The sequence below is a fragment of the Nannospalax galili genome, unplaced genomic scaffold (genome assembly GCF_000622305.1).
Source record: "Nannospalax galili isolate Female #2095 unplaced genomic scaffold, S.galili_v1.0 scaffold1023, whole genome shotgun sequence".
Classification (NCBI taxonomy): Eukaryota; Metazoa; Chordata; class Mammalia; order Rodentia; family Spalacidae; genus Nannospalax; species Nannospalax galili.
The window spans coordinates 929,836-946,348 of record NW_008349234.1 but is presented as its reverse complement, the minus strand read 5'-3'; the positions used below and the strand labels follow the sequence as shown (position 1 = coordinate 946,348).

Genomic DNA, 16,513 nt, shown 5'->3' with positions numbered 1-16,513 from the left:
AGACTAAGTCTCAGCCTCCTGCCCCTCTCTACCCATCCCCCTGCTTTGCAGGAGGGGGTGATCCCAAAACCTCCTAAGCCTCCACCAGTACAAGCTGCTTTCTCCCAGAAGCTAGCAACTCACTAGTGAGAATACACATATGGCCCACAATTCGCAAAGCCTGAAGGTTCAAGCCACTAGGACCGCCTGAGAGCTCACCAGGTAGTCCCTAGAATGCAAGCTACCATGTCACCCTTTACTAGCCCCTTGCCCTCCAAATGCTGTTCTGATCACTGGCATCCATCCACTTAGCCAGCCCTGTAAGTCACCCCATGCCGTTTCCACTGGCCCTGTGATCCAAACGGGGAGAGGGTGAGGCTTGGAAAAGCCCAGGGCAGGAGTTGGGATAGGCCCAGACCTAGCCCCCAGCAGTCTTCTCAAACCTCCAGCCCCCACCACTCATCCCTGCTTTAAAATAAGTACAGATCTCCATCCCATATACCTGGAGCAGTCACCTTCCTCTTCTTTTCATCTCTACCGATCCTCCTGGGCCGTCCTCTGACAGGTCAACACAATCTGAGCACTCCAGGTCACACAGTCTTCTGCACCCAACTCCATGTTGCACCATAAGCCTACCTGCCAGGGACAAGGGTCCTCCCATCTCAGGGTGACACGACCCTGGTACTGAGGGATTAGCCTCCACAACAGCAGAGCTGGTGCATCGAAAATACACCATTATCCTCCCTCCTCCATGCTTGTCACTTTGAGGGACAAGTGGAGGAGACAGGAAAAAGTCTGGGAATGTAGAGACCTGAGGTGACTTGAAGCAAGCCACTCAATCTGTCTCCGTGGTAATTTCTTCATCTATAAAACCAGAGGGGTGCTCTAATCTCTAAGGCATTTTGTAGCTCTCAAGGAAGTCTGCAACTGTGAGGTTCTAGGGCTCTGTTGGGACAATGCAAGATCGTTTATGTGGAACATAACATGCAAGATCGTTTATGCAGAACGACTATCCACATGTACACCCCAATGGGATGGGGAAAGGCGTCCCACCGTTTCTAGGGCACTCCATGGCTCCCCCTCCTCAACAGAACAGACCCCCTTCCACCACGACCTGGCCACTTCGACCCCATCCCTGCTGCACCAGCCCCTTGGCTCTCGGGAGCCTGGAAAGGCCTGGGAAGGTTAGGCCGGGGAGCCTGAGAGTCAGCACCAGGCCCTGGGAGCTGAGGATGCCAAGGTGGCAGCCAGAGGGCACGGGGCGGCAGACAATCCGAAGCCCTGTGTTGGAGAGACGTGAGGGGGTGGGGTCCCTTTCTAGTGATCTTCGCGAGAGCCGGTCCGGCCCCATCCATCCACCCCAGGCTGCTCCCGGGCCCCTCCCCGGCAGGCGCCCCTGCCCGGGGCCGGCCAGGAACCTCACCCCCGCCCCGCCGAGCTGACTTTGGAGCCCGGGAGGAAGGGCGGCAGGGCGGGGAGGTGGGGGTGTGTCGGGAGGCGGCGGTGGCTAGGTTTTATAATCCGCGGGGCGGTCGCGGCGCGGAAGAAGTGGCAGCGCCGCACCGCGCGCACCGCGCCATGGGGGCCGCGTCAGGCCGGCGGGGGCGGCCCCAGTCGCCACTGTCGCCGCTGCTGCTGCCGCTGCTGCCGTTCACCCTGGCGCTCGCCCCTGGATTGCAGCCCGGCAACTTTTCCGCGGATGAGGCCGGGGCGCAGCTCTTCGCCGACAGCTACAACTCCAGCGCCGAGCAGGTGCTGTTCCAGAGCACGGCAGCCAGCTGGGCGCACGACACCAACATCACCGAGGAGAATGCTCGGCGCCAGGTGGGCCCCGGGCCCGGGCGGGGGCGGGGCGCAGCGGCCAATCAGGAGGCGGTCGCGGGCCGCGGGGGGCGGGCAGCAAGTGCCAGGGGGCCCTCAGCCCTCAGCCGTGGGGGTCCCTAGTGGGGGTTCCCTGCCCGCGGGCCCGACCCCTGCACGCCCTCGGCACATCAGGCAGGCCCTGGAGCGCTAGCGCGGGTGGGGCACGTGACCTGTGCCAATATAAGAAAGGAATGGGTGAAGCTGGCTCCTCGGAGGTGGAGTCCTCCCAGCCCGCAGTGTCCGGGGCTGGGGCAGCGGCCGTCTCCCACAGGGTGCCCTGCTCCTTTCTGGAGCTCTTGCCAACCATGCGGCAGCTGCCTACTGCCCTCCTCCTGTCTCTGCCCTCCACTGTCTACTCACCATCCCCTCTTCTGGCCCCAGTTTTTCGCTCCATTACTCCCTCGAGTCAGATTCCCGCGGTTCCCAACCGGAGGGCTCGGGAGGAGGGGTGCTGCTCCAGCAAGCTCTTCTCCAGGACAAGATCTCTACAGGGCCAGGGATCCAGAAGCCCTTGACCTTCCCCGGCTCTCTCGGGAACATAGCCTCTCCTATATGGTCCCTACCTGAGTTGGGCCGCCCTACCGCTATCTTGGTGCCCACAGGAGGAAGCAGCCCTGCTCAGCCAGGAGTTTGCAGAGGTCTGGGGCCAGAAGGCCAAGGAGCTGTACGAGGCCATCTGGCAGAACTTCACTGACTCAAAGCTGCGAAGGATCATTGGAGCTGTACGCACCCTCGGACCTGCCAACCTGCCCCTGACCAAAAGGCAGCAGGTGGGCCTGAGGGTGGAGGTAGAACTTGAGGGGAACCCCAAGTGCCCTACTGCGGTGGTTGAGGGAGTACCTTGGCAGACAGGGAGGGACATATCCGTTTGGACCTTGACTGTAGGGGAGCCAGGGAAGGATGGTGGGAGCAGTGGTTTCCCTTGCACGTGGAGTGGCAAGTTACTTTATATTGTGAAGACAATTCAAGAGCTGGAGTGTGGCTCAATGATACACTGCTTGCCTAGCCTTATGAGGCTCTGGGTTCCCCCAGCATTGCACAGGCAAAGAGAGGTCCATTCTCATAAACCCACACACACACCCCTGGGATCCCTGGATCTCTGGTCTATGTTTACAGGCTGCCTCCACTGGAAGTGGCATCACTGAACTGGCAATTGGAAGTACAGAATTGAAATGACCTTGTCTGAGCCACATCCCCTCTCTAGGCCACCTTTCCCTCCCACCCGAGGGAGGGGGTGGCCAGATTAAACTCCAGAGGTCAAAGTGTCCTCATTAACATCATTTCCTCAACTCCAACTCTCCAGTACAATGCTCTGCTAAGCAACATGAGCAGGATCTACTCCACAAGCAAGGTCTGCTTCCCCAACAAGACTGCCACCTGCTGGTCGCTCGACCCAGGTACGGCCAGTCATTTCTCTGCTGGGGTTTCCTAGCCCTCTCAGTCACCCTGGAACACCCAAGAGGATGGCATGTTTTATTGGTGAATCCAAAGATGTTGACCTCCCATTGGGGTTGGAACATGTAGATGTCTCCCACTTTCCTGCTCTACACCCCTACTTCTGGAAAACTCATTTTGGGGAGCCCTCAGCCCCACCCCTCTCAACCACTAAGTTCTCCCCACAACATCTAGCCCTCCTTTACATGAGTCCTCTAACTAGCCCTAAAAACCCTCCACAGGCCTTGGGTTTCTTGTCCTGCCCCACAAGATGGATCATTCCATCCATAAGCCATGAAGAATGACTGTGCTCTGACCTCTGGATGTCCTTTTTGTGTCTACCTTAGGCATCATTTTCCTAAGACAGGGTCCTGCCTAGTACTTGCTTTGTGTAGTTCCTAGCCTTATCCCTCCAAGCCTGTAAGGTGCCCTTCTCTTGGGGGAATTGTAATGCTGAGGAAGCTGGTGGGAATGGTGAGGACCTGTGTGTAACTCTGGTGAAGACTGTTACAGATTGACACACAAAAATTCCCTAACTGACACTGCTGTCCTGTGTCTCAGAGCTCACCAACATCCTGGCTTCCTCACGAAGCTATGCCAAGCTGCTGTTTGCCTGGGAGGGCTGGCATGATGCTGTGGGCATCCCACTGAAACCCCTGTACCAGGACTTTACTGCTCTCAGCAATGAGGCCTACAGACAGGATGGTGAGCCTGCCTTTCCCTCTCCAGGGACAGCAGCCCTTTCCAGCTTGTAAATACTTTTGTTTGCTGTCCCCATAGAGCCCCAAGCCCCTGAGCCAGACAAGACAGCCAATGTGATAGTTCCAGGGCCCACCCAAGTTTTCACAGCTGGTGGAGGTAGTATAGCGCCTACAGCCACCATGTCTTCCTGTGCCACTGTCCTGCCCTCCTAGCCCTCCTACCGCTGCTCTTGGCACCGCTCGTGACACTGCTCCCAGCCCTAGGACTCCTCTTTGTCTCACTGCTTTGGGATCAATAGCTGGAGCTTTAAGAAGCCCCTGGATAGAAGTTATAGACCTGGGTATGGTGATCCAAGCCTGTAGTCCCAGTACTTGAAAGACCAAGGTAGGAGGATGAGGATTTTGAGACCAGCCTGGGCTACGTAGTGAGACCTTGGATCAAACAAAAACCTGGATGTGGAGGCATGCACCTATAATCCCAGCACTCAGGAGGTCAAGGCAGGAGAATATCCATTTTGAGGCTAGCTTATGCTACATAGTAAAGCCCCGGTTCAAAACAACAGAAAGCAATCCCAAGTCAGGCCTGGAGTCAGGAAGATGGTAAAGTTAAAACTCAGAGGTAGATAGGCAAAGCTTTGGGCCTGAGCTGTTCTCTCCCACTCTGCTAGGCTTCTTGGACACAGGAGATTACTGGCGCTCCTGGTATGATTCCCCCACCTTTGAAGAGAACCTGGAGCACCTCTACCACCAATTAGAGCCTCTCTACCTGAACCTCCATGCCTACGTCCGCCGTGCACTGCATCGACGCTATGGAGACAAATACATCAACCTGAGGGGGCCCATCCCTGCTCATCTGCTAGGTAAGGATTTGGACCATGCTGACACACTAGTTCCAGGGAAGCTTGGATGCCCAGCAGAGGGAAATGAGTCATCCTCATGGTGCCTCAATGTGGAACACCATAATGTTCACTTCCCCACATCTGCATGTGACTGGCTCAATGTTTACCACCAGGCTGGGATCCTGCTTAAGACATGGGGACACTGAGGCTTAGGGTCTTAGAGGCTGCAGGTCCAGGGAAGGAGGCAGCCTAGTTCCACTTCATGTTAGAGAAAGTGAACCTGTGAGCCTGTGAACCAATGGCCCTTTGGCAAGGGACCTTAACGCAGTCAGAAAGGAAACCAGCAGCTAGTCCTGAAGAACTTAGAGAGTGCAGAAGAGGGTATATGAGATGCCTGGCCTTGAATCAGAAGAGTTTCTCTGAGGTCCCAGGGCACAGGGTGACACGTATAGGGAATCAGGCATGGCTGGGCAGAGGCCAACCTGTATCACTCACCTCCTCCATCTAGGAGACATGTGGGCCCAGAGCTGGGACAATATCTATGACATGGTGGTGCCTTTCCCAGACAAGCCCAACCTCGATGTCACAAGTACAATGGTGCAGAAGGTAAGCTCTTGGAGTCAGGCCCCAGATAGGGATAATGAGGTGGGGACAGGAGCAGGAAGGGTCATATGATAGGCACAAGGTCAAAGAGGACTCTTCTCTGTCCTGTAACCAACCAACAGTAGGTTGGGGTAACTGTCCATGGTAGCAGAGTGTGGCAGCAGTCCACTATCACAGGGTGCTGTAGTCAGTAGTGCCCTGCCTCTGGGACAGAGGCCACTAAGAAAATGTGCCTTTCCTGGGCAGGGAGCTGCCCAGAATGGAGACTACCAACCCTGCCCTCAGGGTAGCCAGACAGATTCCTCTTAGCTGGCTTCTGACCTGTTTTCCCTACCTCTGGCCAGGGCTGGAATGCCACACACATGTTCCGGGTTGCAGAGGAATTCTTCACCTCTCTGGGGCTCTCTCCCATGCCTCCTGAGTTCTGGGCAGAGTCCATGCTGGAGAAGCCAACTGACGGGCGGGAGGTGGTGTGCCACGCCTCAGCCTGGGACTTCTACAACAGGAAGGACTTCAGGTCTAGACCTGGGAGGAGGAGCATACTGGGGCTCCAAGGAAAAAGCAGCTGGGACACAGGCCCATCTCCACCTACCCCTGATTAGGGGGTGGTCTAGTCCAGGGATGTGGGGCATGCTATCCCATTAGCTCACCTTCCCTGAAGCTTTGACAAGTAGTAAGCTCTGTCTTGCCTTGGAATGGAGGAAGAGAACCTGACCACTGGTGGTCCAGGGCAAGATCAAAGAGTTGCTAGTTTCTAGGTACTTCTCATCCCAGGACAGCACCCTTTTTGGTTCTGTGTCCCTCTAGTACTAGCCTCCCCAGTGCTCTGGCCCCTGCCCTGTCCTGTTCTTCATCTTCATCCTCACCCTCTCTATGCCCCAGGATCAAGCAATGCACACGAGTCACAATGGACCAGCTGTCCACAGTGCACCATGAGATGGGCCACGTGCAGTACTACCTACAGTACAAGGACCTGCCTGTCTCCCTGCGTAGAGGCGCCAACCCCGGTTTCCATGAGGCCATCGGGGATGTGCTGGCACTCTCTGTCTCCACTCCTGCACATCTGCACAAAATAGGCCTGCTGGACCATGTTGCCAATGACATGAGTATGGGGACAGGGTGATGAGAGGGCCCACCCTGGCCCCATTCAAATCCCCTCCAACATGGCCACTGACCCCCACTCACTTGATCTATCCCTCTTGTTTTTACCTTAAGGCCCTCAAAACACCCACCCTGAGCTCAGTGCTCACCCAGAGTCCTTGTCCAAACAGGGCAAACTCACCTTCTCTTCATCTGTCCAGCATCACCTCCTGATGGTTTGTCCTCTCCAGGTCCACCTGTCCTAGCTGGCCTCCCTCCTCCCCCTTACCTCTCTCTTCTTATCTCCTGACAGAAAGTGATATTAATTACTTGCTAAAGATGGCCCTGGAGAAAATTGCTTTCCTGCCGTTTGGCTACCTGGTAGATCAGTGGCGCTGGGGGGTCTTCAATGGACATACCCCACCATCCCACTACAACTTTGACTGGTGGTATCTTCGGTGAGAAGAGGGCTAGAAAAGGCCTAACCCAGAGCCCTCCCTCCTCTCTTGGGCAACCAGAAACTTCCTGCCTCTATTGGTCTTGTCTGCCCCCCTTCTAAGGATGTATGCCCTCTTCACTACTGCTTCTCCCTTCCTGCCTGAAACTTCATCTCCTGGGAGTTTCCTCTATTTCCCAGGATGGGGAAAGGATGCTGGGGTGGGAGTGGGATAAGGGTAGAAGTGTTACCTTTTCTGCAAAGCTCAGACAGCCTGACTTTGGCTTAAACATCCTCTTCTAGAACCAAGTATCAGGGAATTTGCCCTCCAGTTGTCCGGAAAGAAACTCACTTTGATGCTGGAGCTAAGTTTCATATCCCAAATGTGATGCCATATATCAGGTACCAGCATCCCATACCCCTCCTCAGTTCCATCATCCATAGGCCCCTCCCCTCCTCCTGTGACCTTATCTGCTTGTCCTGAGGGCTGGTCTCATATTTTTGGAGACTTGAGGGCTCAGAATTAGAATGGTTCTCTCTCCTGGGCTATGCTTGGTTCCCCCCTTCTTTCTCCAGATACCCCTCAGTCTAACCTCTACCCTTCAGGATACTGGATGGAACCTGAGCAAGGGACCTCCTTTTTATTGGCCCTCCACATTCCTTCTAATGTCCACCCTGTCTCTCCAGGTACTTTGTGAGTTTTGTTCTGCAGTTCCAGTTTCATCAAGCCCTGTGCAAGGAGGCAGGCCACCAGGGCCCACTGCACCAGTGTGACATCTACCAGTCTGTCCAGGCGGGGGCCAAGCTCCGGTGTGTGGCAGGAAGGGAAGACAAGTCAGGGAGGCTGAGGGGACAGGCTGGTGAAGGGTATGTCTACAGACAGCTGACTGCTCTGGTTGTAACACCAGAGAGCTAGACTGCTGGAGGGTGCATTTCTTCTCTCAGATATTTATTAATCTGATCTTCAGCTGCCATGGGGCCAGGCAAATGTCCCCTACCACTCTCACAGAGACCCTAGGCCTTGGACTCCACTTGCTAGTGGGGAACAAATGGATAGCAGAGCTGCTCTGGAACCCGGCCTATGCCCTCTGTGCCCATGAGCTCACTCTGTTTGACAGGAAGGTGCTGCAGGCTGGCTGCTCCAGGCCGTGGCAGGAGGTGCTGAAGGACATGGTGGGCTCAGATGCCCTAGATGCCCAGGCACTGCTGAACTACTTCCATCCGGTCAGCCAGTGGCTACAGGAGCAGAACCAACAGAATGGCGAGGTCCTGGGCTGGCCAGAGTACCAGTGGCGACCACCATTACCTGACAAGTACCCAGAAGGCATTGGTAAAGCCCTGAAAGAGGCATTGGTCGCCCCTGGGCTCATCATCAGGGCCTTGCAGTGAGGATGGACATGTCTTTTCCCCAGCATCCTAGAGACGGTGTGCTCAAGCCTGAGGGCCCCTGGGGGCAGTCTGGCCAGCACATTGCTCTATGAGGTCACACTGTAGGCTCAGCTCTTATTGGCTAGCAGCAGGGCCTGCACGGCTCTGTTCTCCTGCGGCCATGGGCCAAGGTTGGGCTGCTCTAGGACTGCCCAACTTCCTCTTTTTGTTGCTCTGCTTCGGGTACCCCCTGCTGGTCCTGAGCCGGGTGGCCTCTGATCAGGTGACAACCAACCAAGGGATAACCAACCAGACAATAACCAGAAGCCAGACAACAACTCACCAAGCAACTATCAACCAGACAACCCAGCACCTAAGTGGGATTCCTGGAGGGGGACAGGGCCACGGGAGGGGGGCAAAGGAGTGGTGGAATGGCAGAAGGGGACTCTGGTAAAACCATACCTTGGGGAAGGAAAGCAAAATTTGTCATTTTCCCTCCTCACTTTCTACAGATCTAGTGACTGATGAAGCTGAGGCTAACAAGTTTGTGGAGGAGTATGACCGGACAGCCCAGGTGGTGTGGAACGACTTTGCAGAGGCCAACTGGAACTACAACACCAACATCACCATAGCAGCCAGCAAGATCCTGGTAGGAACCACAGCCACCAGCTCCCACATGTGGGCACATACATAGATACATAGGACACACACAGACATAGACACATACACAGCACCAAGCTACCAGAATTGGTGAAAAAACTCAATATTTTTATTGAGAATATTTAAAACAATACCCCATTTCAGACTTAGTGAGCCTGGGCTCAATACCTGAGCACATTTCGCTATGAACAGAGTCTGTTACTATTCTTTAGTGTCAGAGCTGTGATCCATAAAACATAAAGAATACCAGAGTCACTCTTGAAAAAAATGGCAGTCTCTTTGCCACTGTCATGAGGGGCTCATTCCCCTCTACCCTGTCCCTGCCTGTGTGGTAGCGTACACATTACACCATGGAGAGCCACTGCTGGTAATATGGTCTAAGCACAGGACACTAACCTTGAATGAAGACCCACTATGTGTTGTCCATGGGTCCCTAGTAACTCACCTCTTATCTTCCCATCCACCCCTTCAGAGCTGTGCAAAAATCAGTGACATTCTTCCAGTTTCACAGATGCAGCCCCCAAGACTCAGGGAGGCCACATAGCAAGTTGCCTCCATCCTAATGACATTTAAGACACATGCTTAGCTCCCCTTCCCTACCCTGCCAGGATGCATCATGCTGGACTGTAGGTATCTGTTAAGGGGCACATAACAATTGCCAGCACGTTAGCAGAGGGTCCAGGTTGAAAAGTGTATTTATAAGCAAAGGTGCCAACCAGAGCAAACTATTCCCCTCACTACCACCGTCATGAATCCTCCTGCACAGAGGTCATGCCAAAGCTCCTGAGCTGCAACACCACCCCCTTGTTCCCTCAGCTTCAGAAAAATAAGAAAGTAGCCAATCACACCCTGAAATATGGCATCTGGGCCAAGCAGTTTGATGTGAGCAACTTCCAGAACTCCACCACCAAGCGGATCATAAAGAAGGTTCAGAACCTGGATAGAGCAGCACTGACACCCTCAGATTTAGAGGAGGTATGTGGCCATGGGGAACAGAGAGTGATGGGGAAGTGAGCCCAGCCCCGGGTCTCGCCCTTATGCTGCTTCCTTGATTTGTCTAGTCTTGACATAGGCCATGTCCATAGGTCTCTAGAATTCTCAAGAAGGTGGTACCTTTGGGTGCATGCTCCCTAGGTTCCCACCCATGATGTATGGGGCCAGAGCAAAGGGTACCCCCTCACTGCCTCTTTTCTCCCCACTGCAGTACAACAAGATCCTGCTGGACATGGAGACCACTTACAGCATAGCCAATGTATGCTACGACAATGGCACCTGCTTACAGCTGGAGCCTGGTGAGAACACCCCTGGGAGGAGAGAGAGGTGGAGGGGCTGGATTGGTAGGGATGGGGATGCTGTGGGGTGAAGGAGATGGATTTCTCTTCCAGTGGAGCTGCTCAAAATCAGCACCCACTTCAACCTTTGCCCTAATTCCATGCCCCTCTAGGGTCACCCCACCTGCCCAGGTCTTCCCAACTTTTCTCTTTTCAACATGCTCTCAAGAGCAGTAGAACCTCAAATGTGTCTTTCAAAGGCTCAGACTCCAATAAGGGGAGTCACAGACAACCTCGGCTCATGTCTGCACCTTCTCTGGCTTGCTTGGAACTCCTCCAGCACATGACTGAAAAGGAAACTGCGACCAGATAGGATGAATCACAGAGCCTCAGAGCCCCTAGAAGCACCAAACTAGAATTTGGCCTCATTCTTTCCTGATACCTTTCCCACATCATCCCTCAATCCACTGCATCTTTCTGCTGGATGGCCGTTAACAGGCTTATAACCAACCTTTCTCCCCCAACTGCCTGTTCCTCCTTAGCATGTTCCCATTTGAGAAGGCTTGCTCTGGACCCAGTCTTTCCAGGGTTGGTGAGCTAGAGACATAAACATTCTTTGTGAAGAATGTCTACCAGAAATGTTTTCTTCCTGGCCCCAGCCAGACTCCCACATTAGAACAATGAGAAATCGAAGGGGAAATGGAAAATAAACAGGATCAAGAAACAGTTTTCCAGGGCAGGGTTTGGCCTATAGGTAGTGGATATGGGTACACACACAAAGTTGGGGAAAGGAATGTGTACATGCTTATGTGCATGTGTGTGCACACATATGAGGGGTGTGCATATCTGGGTATGTGTGTTTCTAGAGAAAGGCATTAAAAAAGCATGCAGCATTCAGTGCCCCCACAATGCAGCCCTTTGATCCAGAGCTAGGGCATCTGGTCACTGACATGGTAATTAAAATTAGAAGACTGTGAAGGTCAATGACTCTCAGCACCAGAAATTCTCAAGATGAAACTTTTTTATAGAAAGTTAATTACATTTACCTATGACAAGTGGCTGTCACATAGCATGTTCCAGAATAGAGGGCCTGAGCACAAATCCAACAGTGAGGATTTGGGGAACAGCAGATACTTCAGCCTTTTCCATCTTGGGCCAGGGTCTGGGCCAGGGTCAGGGCAGGAAGAGTGCAACCTTGTGTGACTCTCCCCAGCCCATGAGGTGGATGTCAGCTTTGTGTTCTCACTGGGGATGTCTCATAAAGTGCCTTTGACAGGACATAAGCCCAGGGTTTCTGCCCCTCTGGGGCTTCTCAAATAAGTCTTTGTACTTCCACAGTCCTCAGAGCTATTATTCAGTCCTGCCCAGTAGCAACTTGCGATTAAATGCTATGGATGCTCAGGGTTGGGTGGAATAACCCCTGTTCAGGGAACAAACTCTCTTCTTCCATTTCTACTTCCCTGGGAGAGCTAGGATTGTCCCCTTTTTTATACATGTGGAAAGATACTTGCCCAAGACAATTTGGGGAGGAGGGTCCATAGGAGGGCTGGAACTTGAACTCAAGTCTTTGGACCCCAAGCTATTCTTCCCAGGGAAGGGGGTGTAGTCGGAAGCAGCAGCCTTTTGTTCATGCTTTAGCCTAGCCACCTTCTGCTGGTGGGTACCTGAGCATGTCAGTAGGCTGCCATATGGAGGGAGGGACAAGTATACTCCTTGCAAAGTTGCTGTGTCTGGGGTTGGTGTGCACAGCATGTCACCCCAAGTGGACACTCTATAAGCTCCTGGAAGTCATTGGGTCCTGATCTTACTTCTCTTTAACCAAACTTACTGCCTGAACTGTCACTTCCATGTTATCCCACCAGTTTTACTTCAACTCTGAATACTGTGGCAGAGTTCCCCTTACAAACAGATAAGAGGTAAGCCAAGGACTGAGGCTCAAGCCATTCAATCCCTCCCTTCCAGATCTGACAAATTTGATGGCCACATCCCGGAAATATGAAGAGCTGCTTTGGGTGTGGAAGAAATGGCGAGACAGTGCAGGAAAAACTATCCTCCCCCTTTTCCCCAAGTATGTGGAACTTACCAACAAGGTCGCCCGGCTCAACGGTGAGTTCCTTCTTGCTGAGAGCACTGCCTTTCTGGTCCCCAGCTCCCTTAAGCTCCTTGAGTGGGTCCTCTAAGACTCTCAGGCTAGGGGCAGGTTAGAGGTGTCAGAGAGGTGCTGGTGAATGAGCCAGTATTGGGAAAGCCCGGCCATGTCTTCTCTGCAGGCTTTGCTGATGGTGGAGACTCATGGCGATCCCTGTACGAGACTGACAACCTGGAACAAATCCTGGAACAGCTCTATGAGGAGCTGCAGCCACTGTACCTGAACCTGCATGCCTATGTGCGCCGTGCCCTGCACCACCACTATGGGCCCCAGTACATCAGCCTGGATGGTCCCATTCCTGCCCACCTACTAGGTATGGACATGGGTCGAGCTTTGAGGAAGGGTACGATGGACAACAGCAAGGAACAGAGTATGACTGGTCACAGGGCAGAGAGCAGGCCAGGAGAGTGACAGGACATGAGGCCTGGAGGGAACATGCCCCAAACTGGAGTGGGTTGGGGCTAGGGAAGCTTCTTGTTCACATTTTATTACCACATATTATTACTTTAATTTTTGTGGTGCTGAGACTTGAACCCAGGGCCTTGTATGTGGCAGGCAAGTGCTCTGCCACTGAGCTACACTCCCCAGTTCATTTGATACCATACTTGCTACATTTTTGCAAACCACTCACAATCTTGCTAGGGGGAGACTACATCACCCATAAATGCATCAAGGCTGCAGGATCCAAAAGGAGGCTAGGAGTGGGGCCTAAGGAAGCACCATGTGACCCTTGACAGATGAGAGGTTTTGACAGAAGGCAGAGATGGCAGTGAGAGGAAAGGACCAACACCATGTCTAGGTCAAAAGGCCACAGCAGAGAACCCTGAGAACCCCTTCAACTTTGGGCCCTCAGTCTTCCAGGACTGCAAACTCAAATGGCTTGAATGCATGAAGAAGGGAGTGGAGGACAATAAATAAGTAAACTGGGGGAAAAGAGAGACCAAGAATTTCCTGTTCCCAGGACTATCAAGAACACTTTCCTAAGGGCTGTTATTTTTTATAATATTTTGCTTATTATTTTATGTGTATGACTGTATTGCCTGCATGTATGTAAGTATACCCATGTCATGCAGTGCTCATGGAGGTCAGAAGAGGGTGTCAGATCTCCTGGAACTGGAGTTATGGACAGTTGTTAACTGCCATGTGAGTGCTGGGAAATGAACCTGGGTCCTCTGCAAGAGCAGCCAGTGCTCTCAACTGCTAAGCTGTCTCTCTAGCCCCTCCTGGGGAGGTTATAAACAGAGAAGCCAGACAGGGCACATTTAGAAGTCATATGGGAGATTCCCAGAAGGTGGTTCTACTGGGGGTCGGATTCTTACTCAAAACATTGCTGCAGCTCAAGAGACCATCTCTCCTCCATCCCTCTTTTGGGATAGTTCAAAGAATATCAGAGTGCTCATCAACCCAGTGACCAGGAAACACAGAGCCCAAGAGGAAAACAGAATTCTCAGGGATACCAGGGGGCAGGGCAGAGCTGAGCTTGTAATTTAATATCTAGTGATCAGAAAAGGAGAGGGCCTTCAGGTTACCCCACCCACCCACCTAACACTCCCAGATCTTTCTAATCTCTCTTCCTCTCTGAGCCCAACTTTGCCCACCCCTACCATGTTGGCTCAAGCATACTCTGCCTCTGCTATGAGACTACTGACAGATGACTTGTATAACAGAGGATGCAAGAGGGGACACTGTAAGGGTGTTTGGTCAGGATTATAACCTGCGGGATATTAAATCCAGTTTCATCATTAGGAGCGATGGGCCCTTTGGTGGGTCACTTAAATCCCTTCAGACCCAGTTTCCTCTGATACATCATACCAGGCAGGATTGCAAGTTAATACATGTCATGTGCCTGATGTGGCACTTAGGAAGTGGTGGCCACGTGGGCACCGATGCTCTCAAGGACTATAGGTTTTTCTTATGTGGGATTTCTTCACTGCTCATTGGTAGTAAAGACCACCTTGAGTCTTGATGACCAGCGAGGTTCTCACCTGTAATCCACATTGGTAATGACCTTGTAGGTTGGCTATGCAAGTGGAAGGCCACGCATGTCAAATGGCCGGCATGGTTTGTAAACATTAGCTGCTGAAGAGATGCCACTATGTTTGGCAGGATTGGGATCTGGCACCCTCTTCCTGCAGGATGGGGCTGAGCCTAAAAAGTTACATGTGTTTCCTCTCTGCCATCTTTTCCCCATCTACCTCCAGGGAACATGTGGGCTCAGACCTGGTCCAACATCTATGACTTGGTGGCGCCCTTCCCTTCAGCCCCCAACTTGGATGCTACAGAGGCCATGATAAAGCAGGTCTGTGGCCAGGGCCCTTTCCTCTGTGGGCCTCCTGAGGGCACAGGAGAGGGCAGGCCCCAGCTGGGAGGGGAAAAATATCCTCTGATTTAGGAGCTTCCTCCAGTATAGCTCTCTTGAAGCCTCTCTCCCACCACAACTATTTGTTTCTCAGATCCCCCAGTTTGCAAAGAATTCTCTCTTCTTGCAGGGATGGACACCCAGAAGGATATTTAAGGAAGCTGACGATTTCTTCACCTCTCTGGGGCTGCTACCTGTGCCCTCTGAGTTCTGGAACAAGTCAATGCTGGAGAAGCCAACTGACGGAAGGGAGGTGGTATGCCATGCCTCGGCCTGGGACTTCTACAATGGCAAAGACTTCAGGTCTGTCCAATTGGAACCAGGATCCTTATCCTGAGCCCAGGGACAAGGATAGAAGCCAAGTCAAGGCTCTATGGCTGTCCCTTCGCTGGACTGAGCAAGAAGATGGGGGTAGTTTGGGACCAAGTTTTGGACTGAGGTTCAAGAAGTTGGGTCTGGGTCTAGTCATTAGAACCAAGTAGGGAAATGCATCTAGGAAATGAGAGTCTCCAGTGCTCAACGGCTCTGTCCGTGATCAGATGGGAATGCTCAAGATCCCAGTTCTGGTGTGAGTACCATGTACACTGCCAGCCTTCTCTGCACACAGCTGGCCCTCCCCCTAGGTACATTGCTAGGCACACAAGGTCTTAGAGCTTCATACAGAGCCACTCTTACCACTCAGAGCCACTCAGGTGCTGCCTTTATCAAGAAAGGGTTTCGTTACCTACAGCTGTCTAACAAACCATCCCAAAACCCAGTGGCATAAAACAGTTGATGATGCTCAGGGCTGCTCTGTGAGCAAGAAGAATTCAGGCAGTGCAGAGCAGAAATGGTTTGTTCCTATCCCACATGACAGAAACCTCAGGTGGAGAACTAAACTTTAATTGGGCCAGCAAGATGACTCAGCAGGTAAAGATGCTAGCCACCAAGTCTGATAAACCTGAGTTTGGGCCTCCTTAAAACCACATGGTAGAGGGAGAGAATGGACTCTCCCAAGTTGTCCTCTGACCTCCACAGAGGCACTGTGGCATGTGCATATGCACACACATAAATATAAACATGTACACACATATATAAAATAAGTAAATGTAAAAAAATTTTTTTTAATTAGTCAGTGTTGGAGGTAGGGCCCTGGGCCTTGCACATACTAGGCAAGCACTTTGTCCCTAGTCATAACTCCGGATTCAGCCAGGGTAATTTTAATGGCTCATCTGGTACCATTTGCCTAGAACCTGGGTTGGGTTATTGGCTGAGTTCCTCAGGTTTTTCCCACATGGCCTGTCTAGGGTTGAAGGTTCAAGGTGGTCTCTTTGCCTAGAACCTGGGTTGGGTTATTGGCTGAGTTCCTCAGGTTTTTCCCACATGGCCTGTCTAGGGTTGAAGGTTCAAGGTGGTCTCTCTGCTCACTCATCAGATGCCTGGTTGTGATGACTGGAGCGGTTGGTGGTTGGTCAGGCATCTTTCTGTACAGGCCATCTTGGGTTCCCTCACAGTATGGCAATCTCAGGCTGGCAGATTTATTAAAACAGAAGCATCCAAGTTTCTCAATGGCTAAGTGTAAAACCAGCACAAAGTCTGCCATGGGTTCCTCCCACCTCAGGCATCTTTTTTAGACAGAGTCTCACTGTATAGCTGAGGATGACCTTGAATTTAGGATCCTCCTGCCTCAGCCTCCTAAGTGCTGTGTGATCACAGACAGGTACCTTTTTCCCTGCATGTCTGCCATGTTTTATTGGCTACAGAAAGTCCCAGGGACACCCCAGATTAGGGG

General features: G+C 52.5%; 1 protein-coding gene across 1 annotated transcript in view; it reads left to right on the top strand.

Moving 5' to 3' along the window:
- The first annotated feature begins 1,529 nt into the window (after positions 1-1,529).
- The window catches only part of LOC103744762 (angiotensin-converting enzyme), a 21,490-nt gene continuing 6,506 nt past the window's right edge, over positions 1,530-16,513 (top strand). Inside the window, exons 1-19 of the mRNA XM_008846605.2 lie at positions 1,530-1,803; positions 2,445-2,612; positions 3,146-3,239; positions 3,838-3,981; positions 4,646-4,837; positions 5,325-5,422; positions 5,764-5,936; positions 6,302-6,525; positions 6,813-6,957; positions 7,239-7,337; positions 7,623-7,745; positions 8,054-8,265; positions 8,816-8,952; positions 9,780-9,938; positions 10,168-10,255; positions 12,197-12,340; positions 12,505-12,696; positions 14,585-14,682; positions 14,873-15,045. Coding sequence (XP_008844827.1) covers positions 1,558-1,803; positions 2,445-2,612; positions 3,146-3,239; positions 3,838-3,981; positions 4,646-4,837; positions 5,325-5,422; positions 5,764-5,936; positions 6,302-6,525; positions 6,813-6,957; positions 7,239-7,337; positions 7,623-7,745; positions 8,054-8,265; positions 8,816-8,952; positions 9,780-9,938; positions 10,168-10,255; positions 12,197-12,340; positions 12,505-12,696; positions 14,585-14,682; positions 14,873-15,045 — 2,909 coding nt within the window. The 5' untranslated portion in view covers positions 1,530-1,557. The remainder of the gene's footprint in view (positions 1,804-2,444; positions 2,613-3,145; positions 3,240-3,837; positions 3,982-4,645; positions 4,838-5,324; positions 5,423-5,763; positions 5,937-6,301; positions 6,526-6,812; positions 6,958-7,238; positions 7,338-7,622; positions 7,746-8,053; positions 8,266-8,815; positions 8,953-9,779; positions 9,939-10,167; positions 10,256-12,196; positions 12,341-12,504; positions 12,697-14,584; positions 14,683-14,872; positions 15,046-16,513) is intronic.